Source organism: Equus przewalskii, chromosome 32 (genome assembly GCF_037783145.1).
Source record: "Equus przewalskii isolate Varuska chromosome 32, EquPr2, whole genome shotgun sequence".
NCBI lineage: Eukaryota > Metazoa > Chordata > Mammalia > Perissodactyla > Equidae > Equus > Equus przewalskii.
In genome coordinates, this window is record NC_091862.1 from 17,614,260 (window position 1) to 17,639,750 (window position 25,491).

The 25,491-nt window shown below is 42.0% G+C and overlaps 1 protein-coding gene and 1 long non-coding RNA gene across 6 annotated transcripts in view; both read right to left on the bottom strand.

Moving 5' to 3' along the window:
* The window catches only part of LOC139080769 (uncharacterized), a 33,135-nt gene extending 32,854 nt beyond the window's left edge, over nt 1-281 (bottom strand). Inside the window, exon 1 of the long non-coding RNA XR_011535520.1 lies at nt 182-281. This is a non-coding gene — a long non-coding RNA (uncharacterized lncRNA). The remainder of the gene's footprint in view (nt 1-181) is intronic.
* UST (uronyl 2-sulfotransferase) overlaps nt 1-25,491 on the bottom strand; it is a 350,943-nt gene that overhangs the window by 56,163 nt on the left and 269,289 nt on the right. Inside the window, exons 8-9 of one of the 5 annotated variants that reach the window (XM_070602961.1) lie at nt 8,383-8,662; nt 2,926-3,152 (exon numbers count right to left, since the gene is read on the bottom strand). The exons of 2 other annotated variants lie outside the window; for them this stretch is intronic. In XM_070602961.1, the coding sequence (XP_070459062.1) occupies nt 3,068-3,152; nt 8,383-8,662 (365 nt within the window). In that variant the 3' untranslated portion in view covers nt 2,926-3,067. Of the gene's footprint in view, nt 1-2,925; nt 3,158-5,722; nt 8,663-25,491 lie in introns of those variants that run through there. 2 more of the 5 variants (XM_070602962.1, XM_070602963.1) reach the window with 2 other exon arrangements.

Consider the following 25,491-nt stretch of genomic DNA (forward strand, 5'->3'; position numbering starts at 1 on the left):
ATTCAAGTCTTCACTGATCCATATTTAGCCCCTATATGTGCCAATCAATTTTGTAAATTAAAAAAAATTTGAACTGAGCCTTTTTCTGAACCTTTTTCTAGTTTGGACTGCCTTGATGATAGGACAATATGGCATTCCTGACTTCTTCCTTGTTTGTTTCATTGTACCACTTTTTACTCACCTTTATAGATGCAGTGGTGGTATTGCTCGAGGGTTATCATGACCATCAAGTCATCGATGAGTCACCTCTTGAGCACGGAATCAAAATTTCAACCGTGCTGTAATTATACAACACACTCAGGAAAGATTACCTGATAAAGACGGACTTTAAGAATACTGTAGTAATTTAAAATTAATGGCAGCAAAACTAAAGCAGGTCACACAGCCTGGGAAAGAGAATAACCCATTGATCAATTGTGGGTGTGTACGTTGTGTTTTAAATACACTAAACATGACTTCCTTCTGGGCCATACTACTCCAAAGCATTGAAGGAAAATAACCAGGTATGGGAGAGAAATTAGGTTTGGAAAGACCTTGGGATTTCTGGAGTAAATTGTTATGGATACAGCTCCCCCTAGTGTGCTGAACAACACAGCTGCCCCAGTGTGCAACAGCTGAGCTAGAGGAAGAGCTGAGCAGTCTCATCTCCAATCGCCAACGTTACCTGAGCACGGCGAGAGCTCTCTTTTGCCGATTTCCCTTCCTACTGCATAACCAACCACAGGTCAGGGGTGAAATGAGGCAGATGGCCTTTATCCAATTTGATGTGCGCACCAATCATCATAGAAGTAGTGAATTAATTTGAGTACCCAAATAATACTCAAAAAGCACAAAAAAATTTACTTTCAAAAGAGTTTCTACTTTCTCATGAGGGAAGGGAATGTAATTAGGGAGAACATGCAAAACTGAACAATGATCCCCTGTTAATTATTTTACTAAAGATATTATTTGCCTTCATCTTCTACATATCAAAATGTTAATTATCTGCAAATATATTTTCCTCAAGCAGGATACGTGGACCATTTGGAAGACCAAATAATGAACTGGCAGAGATAAAGTGACTTTTTCAAGCGGGAAAAATGACTTACGTTCAAACAATGTTTCTCAAAGTGTAATCTTCAGAACACTTGTACCAGAGGCTCATGGTGGATCCTACTCAATAAAGGTTTCATAGCTCAACAGGGAGTTCTGAGAAATGCAGAGTTCAACAAAGATAAACTGATTTTCTCTTTAACTGCAGGATTCTTCCAAGCCCTCCATATGCTCTTAAAATACCACTGTCCTGTGCGACACTAGACTTTTGACTGGAGCATTTCCCAAATTGTTTAACACAATGATTTTGTTTTCCATGTCTATCTCATACACGTGGTTCATGAATTATCCTTTGGGTATATGCGTTGGATTAGAATTTCATTAACTTTCTTTTTTTTTTCCCTCCCCAAAGCCCCAGTGCATGGTTGTATAACCTACTTGTAAGTCCTAGATCTTCTATGTGAGCTGCTGCCATAGCATGGCTACTGACAGACGGATGGTGTGGTTCCACACTGGGAAACAAACCTGGGCTGCTGAAGCAGAGGCTGCTAAAGCTGAACTTTAACCACTAGCCGATCAGGGCTGGCTCACAGAATTTCATTAACTTTCAATCAAAGACAGAGAACAAACAAGAAAGTGTGCCAAAGGAGGAACGAAAATAATGAATTTGATACACGCAGCAAATAGAGTGGCTATAAGGAAGCTTGTGGTCAGTGTCATAACTCTCTTTTGCATGCGAAATATTAGTAATGCAACATATTCAAGTGTCAAAGCATAGCGGTCCTGTAGTGGGGTCGGAAGGATCGACCATGCTGGATCCATCACCAGCCCACAAAATCATTCCCAGATTTCTCCCAGAACATCACAGCAATGAGGCCACTTCCGAGAAAGAGAAGTAAGACTCAAAAACGTACAGCACCCCATCCTATCAGGTTCTCAACTGTTATTACAACTTTTCCTTGTGCACAACCTGCACTAATTCACATCGATGTTTTGGGGTCCCGATTATTAACAGGATCACAGATTGACAGGTATGTTAAAGAAGTCAGAGGAAGCCTGTACTAAGTAGAAGCTGTGGATTAGAGATGATTCCTTTAACTCGCAGCTGGACTAACCCCTTCTAAAGACGGTGTAGGAGAAAAACCGAAATCCACAGAGTGGTGTGTCTCGGATAACAGCGTAGGATAACAATACTGACTCATGTCCAGCAGAATGTGCGTATTCCTATCGGCTCACTTCACACTTCAGAAGGCTGCTTTCCATGGACTCGTCGGTATGTTGGGCAGCAACACTGGCAGACATGACAGGTTGGGGCATCGACGGACCTGGAATTATGTGTAATTTATGCTCTCTTGCTGAGGTCACAGCATTTTGTGGAGAAAATGAATGTTCACTAGCCCCAGAAGGATTGTGGCTCTTAGTCTCTCAGCATATGGGGGTGGAGGGTGGGATAAGGGTCATCCTAGAAGCAGCTCTTGGTTTTCAGAGGACATCCTATTTTCTTCCTAATACTTTCCAGCTGAGTTGACTTCAGGCATGGGGCGGTTAAGTGATTTACTCAAACGCCCAGTGAAATAGATCAGCTGGGGCTTGAACTCGGGAACTTTGCTGGTGTGCAGTCTTTGCCCTAGTCAGTCACTCACTCTGCTTCCTGGTTTAGCTGCCTCTCTAGCTGCACCACGCAGCCAGCATGCTGTGTCTGGCACGGCCCGTCCTCCCGGCTGTCTCTGCTCATGACTGGAATAAGAGGCGTGTTACAGGTCAAGTCTGAATGTTCTGGCAGCGCCGTGCAAGGCAGATTGCTCCATGCCTGCTCAAAGCATACAGTGTCTGTCGAAAGCCAGATTGAAGATAGCTAAGCTCACATGCCAAGATTCCAAAAGGAAAAACTTAGCTCACATTTTTCCTTTGCACGGTGATGTTTCTTCCTCTTCTTTTTTTTCCCTTTTCTTTTCTTTTCTTTCTTTTTCTTTTTTTTTTTTTTTGCAAAGGGAATCCCCATGTTTACAAGTTGAAATCCAAAATGCACAAGTGGTCAGTTCACGATTCTGTGACCCGTGAACATCTGTGGGCCTGGGTGTTCCTTGGGAATCAGCAGGGCTTGGAGCTGTGAGCCAAGCCTGTCCTAGGCAGGAAAGAATTCTCCAGTGAGTGGAATAGTCGCTGAGTGAGGAGGCCTGCGAGCACTGTGGGCCTGGTTATCCTCTAGTTCTGCTTTTCCAGGGGCATGTCTGCACTCGAGTTCAACTAGTTTTATGAGTTGCATTTGACTTTATTTTTTGAGGTGGGTCCATCTGAAAATCCTTACAGGAAGTAGGACATGAATCTTCATTTTTCCTTTAAGAAAACTAAAACTCTATAATCCGAGATGGGCAAAGCTGGCCCAAATGCGTTTATCCAGAAACAAGAATCTTTCTGTATCCTTTGAGTAAAGAGAAAAATCTAGAATAAGACAGATTTATCTTAATATCTGCCTGTTGAGGATTTAAGTGATTGAAAACCAACAGGGCCTCCCTCTGTGGAGGGGGGGGTCCCACAGTCCCCACTCGTAACAGGGCCACACATGGAGGTGGCTTCAGTGTGGCAGGTGGCCGAAAGTGCCTCATTATTTCCATTCCAGATTCTAGATCAGTAGATGGACTTTGGGTATATCATCATTTTGAAGTTTTAATTTGGTAGATACACAAAAGTTAGTCAAATCCTGGAGAAAGTTAGTGTGTGATATATTTGCATCTCCCAACTAGACGTTGGATTCCTCATCCATAAATGAGGGAATGGACCAGTTGACTGCTGAGCCCCACTGCAGCTCTAGGGGTCCGCCATTTTAAGCCTGCTTCTCTCCTGTTGGAGTTTAGTTCCTCTGCTCTAACTTTTCTGCTGTAATCTGGGTGTTATGGGCTGAAATGTGTCCCTACAAAATTCGTGTGTTGACGTCCCAGCCCCCAGGGCCTCAGAATGTGATTGCATTTGGAGACAGGGTCTTTACAGAGGTAACCAAGTCAAAATGAGGTCATTAGGGTGGGCTCTAATGACTCAATTTGACTGGAGTCCTTATTAAAATAGGAAATTTGGACACAGACATGAGTGCGTGTTGCTCTCTACGTGAGACTATGAAGACAATGGGAGAAGATGGCCATTCACCAGCTGAGAGGCTCCAAGGAAACCAGTCCTGCCGACACCTTGATCTCAGACTTCCTGCCTCCAGAACTGTGAGGAAATAAATTTCTGCTGTCTAAGCCCCCTGGTCAGTGGAACTCTGTTAGGACAGCTCTGGCAGACAAATACACTGGGTACACCACAACGACTTTCCGAGCTGTGAAAGAAGCTCCATGTGTTTTTCTGAACAGCCTCTTAATATTGGTTTTAGCCTAAAATAGGCTTTCCTTCTGCAGGATTGTCAAAATGCTTTTTTAAAAAGAAAATTAGTTTTTTAGTCAGCAGAGGTGAAATAAGTCATTTTAGTGAAATAAATCCTCAGTTTTTACTTGAAGAGAATTTCACAATTTTGACCTACACAACTGTTTTCCTGAATGGTTACAGATCATCATTCTGCTTTTTGAGAAATACTGCCATTATCTATAAAATTCATTTGAAACCAAGTAGCTCATTAGATAAACCTGCAGGTAGTGGTACATTTATAAAGAACTTCAGACCAAACAAGCAACTCAGATGAGCGCATAGTCCAGGGTTGTTTGGTAATTTTGAAGTTCACTCAGAGTCCAACATCATGTGAACAGGTTACAGGAGAACAGATTGAGTAACAGAGAGAGGGGACCACTTATCACTTTGCCTTTAATACTCTCAGATTCTTGAAGCAAAGCATGCTATTACCAAAATGGATTCATTTAGTACCAAACTTCCAATTTTTTTTCTCCCCAAAGCCCCAGTACATAGCTGCCATTCTAGTTGAAGGTCCTTCTAGTTCTACGTTAGCCGCTGCCACAGCATGGCTACTGACAGATGGGTGGTGTGGTTCCAAGACCAGGAAGTGAGCCCGGGCCTCCAAAGCCGTGAGTGCCGAACTTTAACCACTAGGCCATCAGGGCTGGCTCATGATTCTTTTCTTTTACCAAGTAGACACATGGAGTTGGCATGTGGTGTCCAATATTAGGAAGCATGGGGACTCCCTCTCTCTCTGTAAGTTCCATTTGATGCAGTGGTGAAATTTCTCAGGGAGAGTATTTCTGAATCGAAATGTGGGAGGTTAGAATCATCTAGCTTTTGGGGCTGTAGATGTCTGAGAAAGAGATCCGAGTGCACACTGAGAGACACGGCATGACACATCCATCCTTTCGCAGGTTATCACAGACGTGCAGCAAGGATACCCGCCATCTGAGGTTAATGATTCCAGTGAAGCTCCCTGACATTAAACCAAGCAGTGGACACAGCAATAAAGTCAGCTGTTTAGGGTTTTATACACACAACTAGATGAATGAATGACTAGCCCATTTTTTCATCCAGCTTTTTTGGCATCATCTAATTACGAGAATGAGGGTTTATAGATTTAAAAAATACATCTTTCCAAAAATCCCATCTTGAGGGAAGAAAGCTTGGCCAATTAAGAAGGCTGAAGGGGCTGTGAGAAACTGCAGGCACCTTTATATCCAGCTATCGACAGAATGGAAACTTTTCAACTTATGTATATTCATTTATTTACATGGGTAATGAATAAGTTAAGGAACACTTCGTCTTGAACACAGATTGCTTTTATTTTAGCTAAGCTAATGTTTCAGGTCCATATATATTTTTGAATTTCCATCAATGTCAAACACCATTTTTTTCTTTCTTCTTAAAAAAAAAATTTACAAGCACTTTTACGGCACTCAAGGAAAGTAGGCTGAAGGCTCATAATAATAATTTTTCCTTTTAAAAAACATCCATCGGACCAAAATAAAATCATTTTAATTAACTCCTTCCTGAGTAACTAAAACCTTGGAATGTGCTGAAAGGTTATAATAAATAAGGCAGTCAAAGATCAACCAGCTTAAAATGTATTTTTTTAAATTAAACTATGTAAAATGTACAATATATTTCATGAAGTACGAACTCTGTTGGGCTCAGGGCCAAAGAAATGTTGTCCTGTGTGCCAAATAAATTGATGAGGTGTCTTGCCTTTTAGGACTTAGGGGCTATTTTTGGGACAAAATAACATTAAGGCCCTGTGAATGAATCGTCAGCATCTTTTGTTATATTATAATGATCATTGCTGACAGTAAATGCCTTTGAACACACAGGCAGATGTGCTCACGTGAACTTGCACTAGGAGGATGCGTTGGTTAAATGACCAATTGTCCTGATGTTCTGACAACAGCAGAGGACACTTAGCCAACTCAACTTTATTTTCAGAGAGTGAGATTGCACAGTGTGTAAACTAATTATCATTCTTCAGATGCAATTTCATAGAAATGACTCACCGCGGACCAGGGAAGAGTTCTTGTTTTTGTTCTCAGCACGATAGCTGTTCTCTGGGTTGCTTTTTTAAGGTACGCCTAATGGTAGGGCCCTGGTTGCTACACAGGACAAAGGATATTTCCTCTTCTAAGGACATTTCCCTTAATCACTTCCCTGCCCCAGTTCTCGGAGGCAGAATGGAGGCCCACAAGTGGCCAAGTGCTGGACTTTGTGCCCCTGTGGTCCCAGCCTTCACTGGACTCCTGTGGGGTGGAGCCTTCTGAATACATCTCATGATAAAGTAGCTTTAGTGCACACTTGACAGGTTCCAAAGGACTTGCTTTATATCTTGGCTACCATCCAGTTTTAGTGAACGAAGAAAAAACTCTAGAGAGACTTGTTGGTTTCTGAAAAGTAGAAAATGTGTAGCTTGCGTAAAGTCAGAGTCTTATTTACTATTAAGTATTCCCAACTCACACTTTCCTAGTGCTCTTGAAGGACTGGCTCTAGGGGAAAAAACATGAAGGGGACAAAATCTGTCCCCTGCCACCACCATCTGTACCCTTGCTTCTCAGCTGGCTGTATCTGATCCCCCCAGGACTATATGTATTTTCAGGGGTAGCCTGGTAGTTAGAGATGAAAACATTTCAGAGACCAAAGAACCAAGGCATCACGGATAGATGGCAGACGATGGGACCAGGACAGGAAAAAAAGAGCTATTTTGGAGCAACGGAGCTGCCCAGCATCTACCCACATCACTCTGCGGCCAGACACCTACTCATAAATCTGGTCAAGCAGTCTCTTACCCAGAAGCTCTTGCTTCTTCTCTTCTTGATGTCCTAGTAAGGGTTCTCAGGAGCAAGCTGCTTCCATAGGAAATGGGACTCTAGTTTCACAGCTGTCTGCACAGAACTCAGTACCCCTTTTTACCAAAAGCCAGATACTGGTTTAAAGGGCCAGAAGGTGAAAGACACCAGGTACTGTGGGACCCAACTCGGTTAGGGATGTACCTGAGAGACTATGTACTGTCTGTGGTCAGGCTTAGAACTTCTGCCAAAGGAGTCAAATGCCAGAGCTAAATGGGTTCCTGGGTTTCCAAAGCAATGCTGGGGAGAGAGATGTTTCATATTGGGTGCAAAGAACACAACCGTGCCATTTTCCTGGTGTCACGTGACCTCCTAGGATGATCTGTCTTGCCTACACTCTTCCTTACACAGCACACGATTTTCTTTCCCTGCTATGCTACTTTGATATCTGTCAGAATGGCGCTTGGAAATGGAACGTCTCAATGGAGTTGGCCACGCACTTTGACCTTGAAAGGTAATCAAGGCTCCGGCCTGGTTGGGTGTATGGCCCAAGCTGACTTGCTCTTTCAGAGATAAGAATGCTGCTCTTGATGAGAGTGTCTCCTGAGATGGACCAGAGGCAGAATTCTACCCATGTGGGTAGAAAACACTCACCCAGGGACATCCTCCCTTTTGATGTCGATATCTGTCTTACCTTCTCCTCTTAGATCCTTCTAGAATAGATTCCCTGATCTCTGAAGTGGTTTTGTATTTCTACCAAAATATACAAGTCTGGATGTTTCCCACCACTGAGGTAATATTTTTACAAGTCATTTTACAAATGATAAGTTATTGGGCTACGGGCTGTATTTCTCGCCCTTCTCTCATTATACTTGGGGGGGGGGAAGATATTTTATGACGAGATGCCTTGTGATGGAACCATCTAGTGTGCCTGGGAAGGACCCAAGGAGCCAGGAAAAACACAGAATAAAATTAAACAAATAAAACCCGCAAAACCGGGCATCTCCCAATGACCCCAACATGTGGGAATGTTTTTGTTCTTTTTAATGCAACCGAGCATTAATTTAGTCCCTTAAGGATTTTTCTTCCCCAAACAAAAACTTTCTGGAAAAGGGAGATAAAGCCACTGGAGGCAACACAGTGCTGGCATCACCTCTTATAAATATCTTCTAGCCACTTCTCGTCATCTTGTTCTTCATCGTCAATGGGCTCCTCGGTTTCCAGCGGGGTTGGAATAAAGAATTGGGGTCTCAGAGGGGGCTTGCTGACGTGAGACTTCAGTCCAAACTTTCGCTTCAGCAGGTGGAATTGCTCTTTGACGTAGTGGTAGAACTCGTACTCATATCTCATTCGCTGGTAGAGAATCTGCACAGCCTCGGGAGAGGGCACAGTCTTCTTGACGGTCACAGTCATATTCCCAAGTTTCCTATGCTCTGGAAAAGAACCAGGATTGCACATGAGCAATCGTCTGTAATGCTTTCGCATAAAAGGAATAACGGTGAGGCCTCTATTACCTGCACCATATGGGCAGCTACTAAAGAAAGAAACTCAACACCCAAGGAATAGAAGGGAAAAATGGGTTCCCAACAGTGTCTGGTAAGATTTCACCATATTCTGGGTGTTAATATCAGCGTTAGTTGACTAAACATACACTATCTGACATTCTGTTCATGGAATGTGAATTACGCGAATTGACCACAATTCCATTAACTGTAAGTTAGACATTCTTTTTTTATTTTTTTTCCTGCAGGGAAGGATTAGCTCTGACCTAACATCTGTTGCCAATTTTTCCTTTTTTTTCTCCCCAAAGCCCCGCAGTGCATGGTAGTATATCATAGTTGCAAGTCCGTCTAGTTCTTCTATGTGAGCCACTGCCACAGCACGGCAACTGATGTGGTTCTGAGACAGGCAACCGAACCCGGGCCTCCGAAGCAGTGAGAGCACCGAACTTTAACCACTAGACCATCAGGGCTGGCTCAAGTTATACATTCTTTTTTGTTTTGTTCTGTTTTATTTTGTTTGAGGAAGACTGCCCTGAGCTAACATCCGTGCCCATCTTCCTCTACTTGATATGTAGGACACCTGCCGCAGCATGGCTTGACAAGCAGTGCATAGGTCTACAGCTGGGATCCAAACCAGTGAACCCTGGGCCACCAAAGTGGAATGTGCGAACTTAACTGCTGCACCACTGGGCTGGTCCCCTATACATTCTTTTGAACAGCAAAATCTACCCACTTTTCTGCTTTTATTTGCATAGAAGGATTTACTTTCAGAAGGAAGCACAAAAAACGATCTCACCACCTTCTAATTATCTTTTTTCTTTTCAAATATTGATATCTATTATTGATAGTTTAATTTGATTCAAAATCCATTTGCATTCTACTATTTCAGCAAGGCATTAGTCAAGAAAAATGAAGGAAGGACTGTTAGAGTCCTTAAATACAATTTTAACTGCTGTAATTTTTGAATGGTTATCTTTTTTTATTGTGGTAAATTATAACTAAAATCTGCTTAATTTTATATTAATTTTATATTAGTGACTAATATTTTATATATTTTTTATATTTATGCTTAACATAAAAATGTTATGTATATGTCATAAAATTTTAACCATTTTAAAGTGTACATTTCATCCCTGAGTCCCTATTTTTGGCAAAGCAAATCTGAGACTCATGCTCTCACTTCCTCGCATGGCTGCCTTGCGCGTAAACCCTCTCATTGCAAAAATAAATAAATAAATAAAGTGTACGTTTCAGTGGCATTAATCATATTCAGAATGTTGTGCAACCGTCACTACTATTTCCAAAATTCTTTCATCACTCCAAACAGAAACTCTGTACCCGTTAAACAGTAACTCCCTATGTCCCTTCTCGTCCCACCCCTCCCCAGGTAACCTCTAACCTACTTTCTGTCTATGAATCTGCCCATTCTAGGTACCTCATATAAGTGGAATCATACAATATTTGTCCTTTTGTGTCTGGCTTTTTTCACCTAGCATAATGTTTTCAAGGTTCATCCATATTGTATATGTAATGGTACTTCATTCATTTTTATGGCTGAATAATATTCCATTGTATGGATATACCACACTTTGCTTATCCATTTATCCACTGATGGACACTTGGGTTGTTTATACCTTTTGGCTATTGTGAAGAGTGCTGCATGAACATTTGTGTACAAGTATCTGTTTGAATCCCTGTTTTCAATTCTTTTGGGTATATACCTAGTAGTGGAATTGCTGGCTCATACGATATTTCTATGTTTAACTCTTTGAAGAACCACCAAACTGTTTTTCTCATTGTTTGAACCACTTTACATTTTTGCCAGCACTGTACGTACAAAGGCTTCAATTTTTCCAAATCCTCGTCTACAATTGTTATTTTCCTTTTTTTTTTTTTTAAATTAGAGCCATCCTAGTAAGTGTGAAGTGGTATCTCATTGTGGTTTTGATTTCCATTTCATCAATGACTAATGGTGCACAGCCTCTTTGCGTGTGCTTGTTGGCCATTTGCATATCTTCTTTGGAGAAATGTCTATTCAAGTCCTTGGAATACTTTTGAATTGGACCCTTCTGTTGTTGAGTTGTAATTCTTTACATATTCTGGATATTCTGCATATATATCACGTATATGATTTGCAAATATTTTCTCCCATTCTGTAGGTTGTCTTTTCACTCTGTTCAAAGTTTTCTTTGATGAACAAAAGTTTTTAATTTTAATGAAGACTAATTTATCCATTTTTTCTTTTGTTACCTGTACTTTTGGTGTTATATTTAAGAAACCTTTACCAAATCCAAGATATGAAGATTTGCCCCATTTTCTTTTATCATCTTATTTTTAACTAACACTTTTATCACCAGATTTGAGTAAGTACATTATTTACTGCATATAGCTCCAAATGGCTCTTTCACCCGACAGGACAAAGACTTATTTTTTAGGATATTGGAGACATTTTCTGAAGCCTCCAATAGCAATTCTAAGGAAGGAATTTAAAAAATTCTCTGAGTAGTAACAGCTTCATTGAAATAAGGGTATTGCCTTTCAAAGGGAGTCTCTTGAAAGGCATAATACACATTTGAATATATCAGGCCTAGAATTTTTGTTCAAGAAGTTGGCGTAGTCCCTTCTAAAATGAGTTTATGATAAAACATTTTATAACGGCTGTCTGCTCTGCAGATATTAACTATAGTTAATCTGAGGCAAGACGTGGTTTATAGGCTTCAAGTATAGATATCCCTTTGGGCTTTTAAAAACACAAAGTTTAAAAAATTAGTATTAAAGACAGACAAGGCCCAAGGAGTTTTACGTTAAACATTGAGAGGCATGAGAAAAATAATTCCCTCATTTCCAGACTCCTATAATCCCTCTCTCTGAAAGCACTCTAAGTTGTGTGGCGTTTTGTTATCTCATATCAAAAAATATTAGGATTCCTGGGATTTTCAGATAAATTCTTTAGTTAAATTATTTGATCTAACCCATTCCAAAAAAGAATGTAAAGAACTTTGCAGAAATATATATGCTGCAATTAGCTAAAGAGTTAAGGAAACTGGGCAAAAGGAGAATGAAGGTAGGAAAGAAAAAAGGAGAAAGGTCAGTGTTGGGGGTAATGTTTTCCCTCCCCGAATAGAGGGAGCTCCCCAGACTAGCACTCCTGCCTCCTGCCCAACCCCTCTTTCAGAGAGGGAGCCTGGGTACCAGGGCTGGAAGGATTTCTCTGATGATGCATTTGGGAGAAGGGGTTGACAAGCATCTCCCCTCTGGGGAGAGTGTGCCTGTCCTCCCACAGAGGAGGGGCAGGACTTCCAGGCATGCCCTGTGACTCAGGGGACAAGTCTGTCTAACTCAGCATGGTATATTACCAGTCCGTTCTCCTCACACCTAAGCTGCATTCTCTCACCTAGTTTAAACTGGTAATAAAGCTAGCATTGGGATCTCCCTCTGTCTATCTCCAGTGTCTATTTCTCAATTAGTTCAGAACCCAAGCAGGGGAAAATGGGTGTTATTTATTAGTCCCTCAAATCCCAGTATCAAGGAACACAAAATGTGTGTTGTGAAATCCTAACTATTTATGCAGGAGGTGGGTCGAGAGTTCAGCCCTAAACCTTCTAGCAGTCAAAATAGAATTTAACATTGTATATTGCTCTTCATTTAAAACAATCTATTCACATCCACTCCTAGTGATAAAAACAGGGAGAAACATCTTCTATGAATTTTCATAAGAAAAAAACTGTAATGGTATTAGCAACATTGTAATAACATTCTTAGAGTAAATTCAACCCTGAGTTTCATGGGTGACAGAGGAAAATGGCAGGTTCCAGGTACCCAACTCTGGCTTGATCAGGAAACACACTGCAGAAAATCCAGAGAAGAGGTTCTTAACACTCCTGAAAACCTGACTAAAACGCATGCTCAGGAAGATGGGGAGGGTACATGGACTTCCAGAAGCCCATCCATGAATCTTAGGCATTTACGGATCTGTTAAGAACTCCTGATTTCAAGAAATCAATAAATTGCATTTCCTTCGACCACCTTTCATATACCTGGTTTATTCTAATAAGTATTAGCCTGCAGTATAATTGATAAATACTGGAGCTAGTTAATTTGTGAGTTGGTCAGGTGTAGCATCACAAACATTGCAACAGCAAAGAAAACAAAGAAAGGGGAGGGGCTTAACAGTGCCAAGAACTTAAACAGAAGGCCACCCTACCTTGTTTTGGAGGAAGAGCCAAGGGAGTAAGCATAGAGGAGCCTAGATCTTTGTAAAGAAGTAATTTGGGATCTGCTTTATTGCAGGACCTCAAAGCTCTTTAAGGTTAAAAGGTTATTTTCCTAAAAATAACAGAGAGCAAGTGTAATCACTGACCATAAAACCATCCGAAAAAAGTATCCATTGAATTTTTAACCTACAGCAAGGTAACTTCCTAGACAAATCTTCAAGATAAATTGGATGCAAAATGTTGATCTATATAATGGTTTGAGTTGACTTATAAAGGGTTATTAACATCAAGCCAGTAAAATGTGGGGAAGATTATAAAAAATGATACCATGATGAATTTATACATGGCCCTCTTTGATTATGATTAGATAACTGGGTTAATTGCTATAAAGCGACTCCCAGTTCATGACAATAAAACTCTCTTCCCTGAGTGTTTTTCTCTATGTCCAGGGATGGGAGGGTTGGAGAGTGGGCAGAGCAGGTAACCAGCTCTGTCAAAAGCGACAGCATGTCATTCAAGCATAAGTGAAAAGAACCAGGCCATATTTACATCATTAGTTAACTGATTTGTCAAGAGATGGTGACAGCCCCCGTTGAGCCTGATTTCTTGTGGTGTATTTTTATAGTAATAGCTACAGGTAGAGAGGACTAAGGTGTACCAAGCATAAAGTGACTTAAACTAGGCATTTAATCCTCACAATAACCCCTCAGTGGAAGAGCCATGTTATAGATGAAGAAACTGAGGCAGAGCAAGACTCTGACTTGTTCAAGGTCATGCAGCTGGAAAGTGGCAGAGACAGGAGGGTCCACGTCATAGTCAACTGCTGTGCTTTTGCTGTATTGTTTCCTGCTGCAGAAAGGTCACCAACCTTCTGTTCCCCACACATTTCTCAACAGGGAGATAGAGCACATTGGTGGTGAAAAGCTGGCCCTAGTGCCTACTGCTCCTCACGTCAACCAGGGAGGCCAGACTTGGAGTAGATCTTGCAGAAAACAAGCAGGCATTTTAGTGGGAATGGCTAATGGGTTTATAATTTGGAGGGGAAAAAAGGTTGATTTGAAAAAGAAATTTGCACTAAGCCATCTCTGTGTCCAATCAGAAGGCCAATACCCACAGAATCAATATGAAAACCAACACAATCATCACTGTTTGGAGTTTCTCAGTTCCAGGAAACCTCCTCGTGGGTGCTTTATCTAGCTTGAACTTGTAATGATGTGTTTCTAGTAGGAAACATTATTCAGAAACCCAGTCATCAATTGACTGGAGATCTACAGAGTTTGGGAGAAGCCAACATTCTTGCAACGACCAGTGTGTGAACTTCATAGCGCTCGCCATCAACTCAGCTCAGGTGATCCCACTCAGATCCCTTCACATTGACTTATGTTATCCAAATTTCGTACGGTAGTGAGAGATCTCTAATAAGATTTATATTTAATAAGATCCCAAGTGGTCTTTCCAACCAAGTTTTAATTACACATCGCCTCACTATCCTAATGAAAGCATTTGTCTATTCGTTAGTCTTAGCCAGAACAAACACTAGGAGACACAGCCCTGTGTTTGCTAGAAAACTACAGATAGGACGGAGTTTCAGAGTAGGAGGAAAGGGGAAGTTTTCATTTGTGGCTACAAGACAAAGCTCTGAAAGATCTTTTTTGATAGCAACAGATCACCACGTGTATTTCAGTGACCTCAGTCCTATTTACTCTTCTCAGCCCCTGCCCTATCTCTTGTCTAAACATGAGGGACAGTGATGGCTGGTTCAGAGGATTCTCATGAGAACTAATTTTTTACTAAGCTCCAGTTTTACATTAATATCCAATTCTTGCTTCATCCATCTCTGCCTTCTCTCTCTGTCTCACTCTCTCGCTCTCTACCTCTCTCTTCTTCATTGTCAACCTGTCCTTCTCAACTGGCTCCTTCCCATCAAAAGTCAAACGTGCTCAAGTCTCTCCCTTCTTACAGAAAACCCTTGTCTCACGTCCTCCTCCATCTTTTGTCTTTTCTTTATCCTCTCCATCACAGCCAAACTTCTTGAAGAGTTACTCCATTCAAATTACTCTTGCTTCCCTGTTGATAACTCAGTGGGCATTTCTCAGGCCTTCCATGACCGCACAACACTGTTGGCCACACACTCCATCTTGAAACCCTCTCTCTCTGTGGCGTCTATAACAGCACTTCCCTGGTTGTCCCGGTCTCCTTCTGATGGCTCCCTTCAGTTCTTGACACCCAGTGCTCTTTCCCTGCCTGTCTTTTATATGTCAGTGCTCCCAGAGTTCTGGTCCAGCTTTCTTCCCTTCTCCTTTCTTTACTCCCTGGGTGGTATCATCCAACCCTCCACCCTTTGAGTTTACAAAACCAAAAGTTTATACGAAATGATTACAGCTTTTTTTGTCCTTTTGTTTTCTACAGAGTTGCCAAATTTAATAGGAAGGTTAACGATATTGCCAGAGTTACATCACGGCCAGAAACAGGAGTGCTATTTTGTGATGGGAGAAGCAGAGATTCAGATTCAACCAACATTGACAGCAAACATCTATTATGGCTTTGGATTATGCCTATATGTATATTATTTCATTTAATATTCCTAATAACCCTGTGAGGTGCCATGAACCCTATTTTGCGGATGAAGAAATAGAAGCTCTGGGAGATGAAATGACTTATCCAAAGTCTCACAGCCAGTAAGTAGGCGACTGAACAGGAATTTGAGCCCAGGTCTCCATTTGTGTTGAGATTTCCCCTAACTAAGTACTAGGCCATAACCGGTGAAGCTTTCATGAGCCTGTAGAAAAAAAAAATCACCTTTGTATGGAAAAACTAGAGAGCATTTGCCTTGTATAGTTAGTAGAGAATTTTTAAAATCACATTTCAAAGACATATGGTTAAGCGTCTTGCTGTACAATGATCAGTGCCATGGAAAAGTCATTCCATTGCTAAGCGTTCCACACTTTTGTAAAACGCCAGACTTTCCCTCCAAACAAAACAAAGCTACGTGAACTACGCACTGAGCCTCGCTCCAGATTGCCATAATAGCAGTTCCAGAGGAAGTTGTTAGGATTTTTGGGAGACCGTTGTTATTTCAGCCACAAAACAACCATGCTTTAAAAATCTATTATTATTATTAGCATCCTTTGGGAAGTGAAGCAGCCCTGCTGGGGGCACAGATGTTGTAGAACGTAACCATCAAGCAGTGAAGACCCACCCTCATGAGCATCCTCTGAGAAGTGGGGACCAAGAGGTGACTTCAAGGGGCTCATGTCTCTTGTGCCCACTCATGAACATTTCAAAGGGAAGAGACAAATACCGAACTCCTTCCATGACGGCCGGGACAGCAAGCAGGCAGCCTGAGCTCTGACTGGCAGGCTATGTGTTATTTGGCCTGTGGGGAATTTTTTTTAGAAATTGACTTAGTTATTATAAGACTTGGTCTATTTCACGTGGAAGGCTAGATTTCTGGCTTCTCTCAAAGCGAGGCAATATTCTTCTGGAGCTGAGCATGGCTGCCCCCTTGAGAGAGGCCAGAGCTCTCCATTTTGTGTCAGACCCTAAATGCCAGTTCATTCTATTATGTTACCTGCCTGGCTGCTATAGAAATTTGAGTTTTATGCTTCTGCTTTAAAGGTTTTGAAATTCTGGATTTCACAAATCTAGGAAGCAAGTGCTTTGTGTTAAAATTAAGGCTTCAATTGGGGCTCATTTGTGTGGCCAATGTCACCTTCCTTCTTTTCTGCAAATATTTATTGGATAATTTTTCCACACCGAGCTCAGGAGTTATAAGCAGTGAATGAGACATAGTCATCATCATCACCATCAATAGGCATTTTTGAGAACTTTCTCATTGAAAAGACTGAGATATCTAACGAGCGTTTAATCCTTACAAAACCACCAATGAGGTAGGCTCTCTCATTATCACCATTTTACAGATGTGACGCTGGAATTTAGTAACTTGCCCGAGTCACACAGCTGGTAGGTGGAGAAGCCAGAAGTCGGGCCTAGGACAGTGTGCCTACTGAGCCCAAACTCTTAACCCTTCATGTTGCTTATGGTTGAATGGGGCTCACAGTGAAAGGAGACTCCCTCCTCATGGGAGTGGTCACCAACAGGGCAGATAGGGCCTTTTGCTCTGGTTGGTTTGATGGCTTCAACATTTCCTCTCATTGGTCAGAAATCCCTCGTGGAAGGACCATGCCTAACGGGCTTGACTTAAAGACTCTGCGTGGAGTTGGGTCTTTGATGACTACTATATACTATCTGACCGTGCAGATCTGCTGTGTGTGCAAGTCTGGGAGTCTAGGGTGGGTTTGCAAGTGTGTGTATGAGTTTCAACCAAAACACGGAAAACTTTTAGGAGGCCTCTGAGGCATTATCAAACCTCTGGAAAATTTCCCCTGGATTTTTTTTCCTAACATCCCCACCAGTTTCAAGTAGCTGTTCTAATGGCTGTTCTTGTTTGGCTGAGAAGTCTCAGGATACGGGTGATACCCAGTTATCTTTGTGCTTGCACAACTCAGCACCTGGGGAAACACAGCACCCTCTGCACATGCTTGTTGAGTGAATGACAGAAACCAACAGAGGGAAGAGGATGTTGTCAGACTCGAAGAAGGCTTGGCTGTGTCTGTGAGGTGCAGACATGGCCAAGTGGGGACAGAGGCAATATCTGAATGTGCTTAATAGAAAATCCCAAGAGACCCATGTAAGCTGGCTCATCCCTTCTATCTGGGATTTCTTAGCTCCTACTGGGATCTATAAATTCCAGTGATTAGCTTTGTGGCTCAGTTGCCTTTCTGGAATGATAGCGCTGGCCACGTCATGTTTTTCTGCTTCATCCTTTAATTAATAAATACGTTTTGGCAAAAGAGAAGCTGTGGTTTCAGGATGCTTTTGATTTTTTTTTCATTTTTCTTATTTGTCTTGAGGGATTGGCAGAAGAATCCCCTTAATTATTTTCATGATGATTGCAGAAAATTTCCTCAAAGTTGGCACTGGTTTTGAGCTGTGAAATGATCAGAAGGGGAAACAAACAAACAAAAGCCAACCTCTGACCTTTCTATTTGCGTAGCAAAATAAAAGTTGTTTTTCCTTATAGACATGTCCAAAGTCAGCCATAGAGTCAGGCCTGTGTGGGGACAGACTTGCAGGTCCTAGGCCTCTAGACTCTGAACTCTCCCTGTACAGCAATGGCAGAGATCCCACAGAGTCATTGTGGCCCTGAATAGGGAGATTTTTTATATTGTTAAACCCCGACAATGTAAAAATCTGTAGTTGGTCATCCAATGCTAGTAGAGAAAAAAACCAAAACTATAATGAGGGCTGTAGAGAGACTACTGGGTTGGGTCAGCTTTTTGCATTATTAAAGCTCTATAGATAGTGATATAAACAGCTCATGCCCCTTTCTCCTCCTAGTTCATCAAAATAGCATCTCCTTCATTTGCATAGAGTTCTGTGGATTAACGTGTTTTCACATAGCCCCTCCTTACCTCACAGAGTACTCACAGCAACCCATTTACCTACAGATCCCTGGTCCGAGACGTCACAAGACTGGCTCAAGGTTGTATGACCAGTAAGTGACAGTCCTGAGACGAGAAAGCTGGTGTTCCGAGTCCCAATCTAGCACCCTTCTGCGACATCACTTGCTGTTAATTTCCAAATTGAGTGTAAATCTATAACCACCCACTTCTGCTTGCCCTGTGTGTATTCTGGCATGAAGGGGGTTGGCTGAGAAGAAGAGCGTGAGTGTTCTCAGTCAAGGGGAATGCTTTGGTAAGACTGGGAGGATCTGGTGAAAAACTTGCAAGCCAGCAAAAATGTTTTCACGCGGAAAGGGACTGTGTCTTATTCACTTTTAGCTCCCCAGCACCCAGCTCCACGCCTGGCACATAACGACCCTCAATAAAGGTTTGTTGATTTGAAGCCTGTATGTTAAATCCATCTGTAAGACTGGATTAACCCAAGGGGCAACTTTTGGTGTTGTCTATATATATGTATGTTGTTTTTCCTAAATTCTTTCCTTAGTTGAGGGTCCTTCCTGAGCAAACTTTCCATTTCTAGAAATCAGATTTCTTTAGACTAGGCGGATACAGGAGTTTAGGATCACAGGTCGCCCTGGAGAAGTAGTGGTATTTGCTTTTCATAGCCACTTCATTGGAGAACACTATGTTATGGTGACAGGTCGCTTACACGTACTTAGCAAAGCTTAAGAAATACTGCAATATGGGACATTTGCCACAAACACAAATACCCACACAGAAGACATAATTCACACTGTGACCTTGCTGCTAGTGAATTTATGTCACCGGTATTATTTACTACAGTCATTAACCAAAGAAATCCAAACATGGCTGGGGCAAAAAGATATCTGTGTGACCTATTAATGCTGTTCAAGGACTTAATTTGCCATCATTATTGGTATTTGTTAATGCTGTTTCTCCATTAGCAAAAGAAAATGTTTCATTTAGCAGTAACACATTCATTCAGATCCCACATGCTTGACCCAAGTGCAAAGGGCTTTGCTGTGGCTATAACTTAATCTGTGGCTCCTTGGTCAGTCTGGAACATTCTCTGGTGGAAGAACTTAGGCCAGGCCATTGGGAGTATCCTCAGAAAGCTGGTGTCTCAGGGAAAGGACCGCAAAGGAGAAGGTCTCCAGCGCCCTTGGAAACACACCTCCACTGAGCACCAAGCACCCCCATCTGCAAGGAAAGCACATGCCAGTGGAAGGTACTCAGGCCCTGGTTCCTCAGCTCATCCTGCCTCCCAAGGCACTCCCAGGAAAACACTGGGAGTTCAGCTTTTGAATGTGGTGGTAAACATCATTTACCAGTAACCTGTTTGTATGCAAGATCGGGCAGTGACAAGCACGATGCTCCCAACACGGCCTCAAGCTGAGGCCATGAACGAATTTTGCTGTACTGCCCAAGATCTGGACATTTTTGCAAAAGCAGTGGCTCTTTCTACCTCCGCTGCAGTGACATTATGTTTGGACTGGTTCATAATCTTCAGAACTCTTAAAAGTCCCTTTAAAGTAAATAAAAAGGAAATCATAGGCCTGCCGCATGAAGGCCCCCTTCCCACCTCTCTTCGTCTGTCAAACGTGCATAATGGAAAAACGCCGTAGCCCTGGCTCTGGGCCAAAGTAAACAATCTGGAAATACTGTGTAAACCCAGCTGCTGTGCCAGAGCACAGAGGCCTCACTTTATGACCTCCAAGATGGTTAACCATATGCAAAATAACAAAACCGTAGTCTATTCTGATGTTGGGCTGGTTTTGGCATTTCTTCCCTTGATCTAAGAGAGTGCACACTCCACATGGAACAAAGCCCCTCTTTCCCCAACAATGTGGGCTTGTTTGAACCTGGTCCAGCTGAGATTATGTGCAAGAAATGAATACAAGTTGAATAACAACCAGGAGTGGGGCCAGATTTTAGCACTAAAAAAAATAAGCATCGTCCAAAGATAGGCATCAATTCTTCAGCTTCAGAGGAGCTGAGTGGTGAGCAACCAAGAGATCCTGCTGTTTTAAGAAGCGCTCTGTCTAAAAACCTGTTGTTTACTAATCGCAGGTTAGAGTACATCCAGAATTTCCAGCACACAAGGTATGGAGGCATCCTTTTTCAGGTGACAGGTGTGATAAAGTCATGGTCAGGTGGAGTGGGGCTGGGCATTAGTGAGGTAAGGACAGCACGGTGGGTCCACATCCCAGGGCCACTCCCGAAAAGCCCCACACCCTGCTGGCTGCTCCTGAAACCGTGTGAACACGATGCTTGTCAGAGATAGAGTAAACTCATTTCCTGAATTAGACAGGGAGGCCACACAGTTCAAACACAGGCGGCTCCCCACAGCTGCCTCCACCGGAAATGAATGTGTGTCACTGTGGCTGGCAGCGATGCGCTGGGCTGAAAGGGCCAGCGTTTGATCCCCCACTCGGATGATCGATGGCACGTTAAGACCAGCTTCTTGGAGGTATGGCAATTAGGGGAGAAAAGTACAAAAAGCACTTCATGGCCCACATGGCACTTGGAGTTGGTAAAGTAAACAGAGGGATTTTTTTTTCTCTCTCTTTGTTTTTGTTTTTTTTTTTTTTTGCAATCTTCTTTTCAAAGATCTGGAAATATAAATAATTAAAAAATAAATGGAGCTCACTTTGAATTTCAAGAGAACCTTTTCTTTATGCAGCCGAGTGAAAGTTACATGATTTGCTTTTTTTTTTTTTAAATGCGGGAAAGCGCTAGGCTCCTTTAGAACAAAGAGAATGAAGACTTTATGTTTCCAATTTGTTTTGAGTTTTGGAAGCAGGAGCACAACAAAAGGAACCAGGAAGAGAAGTAATTGGCCTGTGTGGGGTGGGTCACTGAGGGCCCATGAAGGCCTGGGCACTGGCCCCCTCCGGGAAGGAAGCCGGCACCAGCCCTGCAAGGAGGCATGCATTTCCAGAAACTGCATAGGTGACCCACCTCAAATCTGGAAGGGAGGGTGGCCCATCAGAGGGGCTTCCAGGTAGTCTGCCTGGGAGATCCAGCTCCTCAATACTTATCCTCAGAATCTGCCCAGGGCTGGCCCGGTGGCACAGAGCTTAAGTTTGCATGTTCTGCTTCTCGGCTGCCTGGGTTTGCCGGTTCGGATCCCGGGTGCAGACATGGCACTGCTTGGCAAAAGCCATGCTGTGGTAGGTGTCCCACGTATAAAGTAGAGGAAGATGGGCACGATGTTAGCTCAGGGTCAATCTTCCTCAGCAAAAAGAGGAGGATTGGCAGGAGTTGGCTCAGGGCTAATCTTCCTCAAACAAAAGAGAATCTGCCCAAATTGCTGGGGGACAGTGGTGGGGATCATGACTTATTTTCTTGCTTGGGCTTCCATTTGCTCATTCATCCTGCACTGAGCCCCTCCTGAGCACAAAGCATGATTCCAGGGCATTAGAGAACCGCTAAATGCTGAAAACACAAGCTCTCTTCTCTAGGAGGAAAAGTAAACAATAAAGAGACACAAACGGACAGTCCTCCCCGTAAGTTGCCAAGCGATGCGGAAATCCCCGTTTCACTGCGGGCCGGGAGGGGTTTCTCTTTCAGCAGAGCGGCAGAGGAAGGATGGGAAGGATGAAGAGGGTCACAAAGGGGTGGGTGTGGAGGGCTACCTTGTCCTTCTGGAGGGCCAGGCGAACACCTTGCCAGGCAAACTTAACGTGCAATGAATCCCCTGGGAGGCCGACACCCGCAGAGATTGCGCTGCAGGGGGCCTGAGGCGGGGCCCTTGAACCTGGGTTTTTGATTAGCATCCCAGCTGATTCAGATGCAGGAGCTGTCCAAACACACTCAGATCCTAAAGCTTAGACTTAAACATGCCAGGGCTAGAAGAGGCGACAGAGCTCATCGTCTGCTGTTCAGACACTCATGCACTGCGAGTGATCAGCCCCGGGACCGCCTCTGTGCCCACCAACGTCGGCTGGCTCCAGCCCCCTACTCTCCCTGTTGCCCTGGTTCACAGGTCAGAGGGCAATTTGTTCCTGTTTCTCTTCTCTCTGACTTTGGCATCACAACCCAAATCATCAAAAGCTGATCTTTTCTTTGAAAGTACATGCCACCCTAATTCCACAGGCACACTTTCCCCAACGTAGCATTTTGCTATCACAATACGGCCTTTTGGGCATGAGAACGGCAATAACAGAAGGGTTTATCTTCACAGCAACAATTGAAACAAACATTTGTTTGAAAATATCTACTTCTGAAAAAAACCTTATTGGAAGACTTGCTATGGCATTATTAATAAAATATGTCTCTCTGTTGGAAATACATTTTTATTTGAAATCATTATTGAGAAATGTTTTTGTTATTTTTCATATATTTGTTACTTTATTTGGAACCATATTATGGAGGCCCTTATCAATGACTGACAACATCCCGATCAAATGGATTTATCTGAACAAAGAAGATCAAGAGAAACACTAACCCAGTAGTTCTGTCCAAATTCCTTTGGCATCTGACAATCTCATAGGCTCTGCTTTTACTTTATATGCAAGATTCTTCTTCTTTCTATTCCTCAAAGTCTGTATAGTGTTAGCAGGCCTGGGTGACTTGTCTTTTACACACATACACACACACAACCCTCCTTTGACAAGGAAGAGGCCCTCTCCTGGAATCACTCTGCATTGTCTAAATCCAGCCCTGATGACGTTGAAGGCAACTGCTGACACCCACAGTCACTCTGGACACCCCACAGATGGTGACATGCCCACAGGACAGTCCTTTGTCTCATTTTTTTTTATGTTGCTCTATTATTTGTTTCTCCAGAGTTTCATCTAGATCAAGCTACCCATCTAATTATGTATAGGGTCAAAATAAAGCTCTTGGGCAGTTTATAAGCTTTAGCTTTAAATCTTAATTCTTAGAAAAGTAATGTACAACTTAAAAATTCATCTTTCTGGTTATGATTTACATATATATACATATCAAATATACACACACTTATGTATATGACATACTAACATACGCAAATATATAGATGGTAAAGTTTTTGGAAAAAGATTAGGAAAATAAAATGACTTCACATCAAGCCACATTTATTAGTGTAGTAATATATTTCCTTCTAGTCTTTTCCTTATTTATGTATGTGAATTATAAAATAGATCTCTGCTACACCATTTATTTAGTTTTATATTCATTGAAACTTAACTGATCACAAGATTTGCCTACAACGTTAATTATTTCAAGTCATATTTTGCAATGTGTTCTTATGTGATCCATTTTACGGATACGTTATAGATCATATAACCAGTTTGCTACCATTGGATAATAGAGTTATTTTCAGTTTCTATGACTTTAAATAATACGAGATAAATATTCTTGTTCATACGCGATCATGTGCCTTTTTGATAGTCTCCTTAAGATAAACGGAAACTTTAGATATTGAGTGGTGAGTTTCTTCTCAGAGCTGATAAGGTCGTCAATTCTGACAACTTTAAGCCACCATTTACTTTCTTTTGTCAGAGATCCTGAATCTATGCAATGCAATTTTCCTAAATTTTAAGATATTTTCTTGAATGTTAAGCAACATCAATCTAACCATAACCTAAACCTACCAAATCTTTAAAACGCACAGGGCTTTTGAAGATCCTGTATCTATTGTCTGTGAGAATAGAAAGTTCTAGAGCACTGCACTTACCATGGGAATATGGTTGCTTATAAAACATTCAGTGAACAAGAAATTCTTAGTAAATTACACCATATGGTGGGGCTGGCCCCGTGGCTGAGTGGTTAAGTTCGTGCGCTCTGCTGCAGGCGGCCCAGTGTTTCGTTGGTTCGAATCCTGGGCGCGGACATGGCACTGCTCATCAAACCACACTGAGGCGGCATCCCATATGCCACAATTAGAAGGACCCACAATGAAGAATATACAACTATGTACTGAGGGGCTTTGGGGAGAAAAAGGAAAAAAATAAAATCTTAAAAAAAAATTACACCATATGGTGGCTATAATGACAGTGATTAAATATTTCCTCATTCTTGGATTCTATGTACTGAGTTCTCATCTAAGGCTACCACAGAACCTAGTTTTTTCTTTTTTATAGTTCATTCTAGATACATTTGTTTTAACAGAATATAGTCTATTTCATTGCTACTGTTATTGTTTTAACACAAAACTATCACAATGATCAGCCTTGCTCAGTGAACCAATGGTGTGTCCCAAGAACCAGCAACCTGGATGCTCTCCCTGGAATGTAAAACATGGTGAGATTTTGATAAACCCTTGAAGCGCTTTGAATGAAGTAGCTGTTCATGGAAACCAAACACGTAGATAAGCGAGATATTTAACCTCTTGCCCAGGCATTAAGGAGTTAGGTTAACAAGAGGTGCTACTCAAAATAACCATTCCCAAGTCAGGAAAGTGTGAAATGAAGTTCCAAGGATGCTGTCAGTTCCAGTGGAGAGTTTGCAGTGTTGCTTTAGAATTACATTTACTTTATCTGGGCAACCTATAGCACACTGGTAGTACCAGGTCTTAGGAGGATGTAAATGAACAGCCCTATCTCCTCCTCCTTCTCTCCCTGTTAGATATCAGATTCAACTGCATGTTCTGTCAGACAGTGTGTATATCTAAAAGCATGGCTAAATCACTTTTGCTTTAAGCAAAACCCTAAGAAAGAACGTTGAGATGAAATTGCAACCTGTCCATTTGTATGGAGTGTCCAGTTGTTTACTTAAGGAAAGCATGAAATTGACAAGCTAATGCCAGTAGATGCCAGGACCATCTCGGGGAAAAGACCTGGGCGCCATGGCTACTAGCTTAAAGAACAGTGGTAAATGTTTGATATGAACATGTGAATATGGTAAAAATGTTAGACATGTAAAATTTATAAACATCATTGGGGAAGAAGAAAATAAAGTTTTTCTCAGTATATTTTTGAAAGGTTTGATTGTGGTAGAAACTTGTAATAGAACTTGCCCGCAAAAGATGGAAGGCAATAGAAGTTTCTAAGAGAAGATATTTAAACGATTCATCGCCTTTGGGCAGCAGTGGCTCTTAGAAAGAGATGATGGCAGCAGGGTATTTTTATTAAGG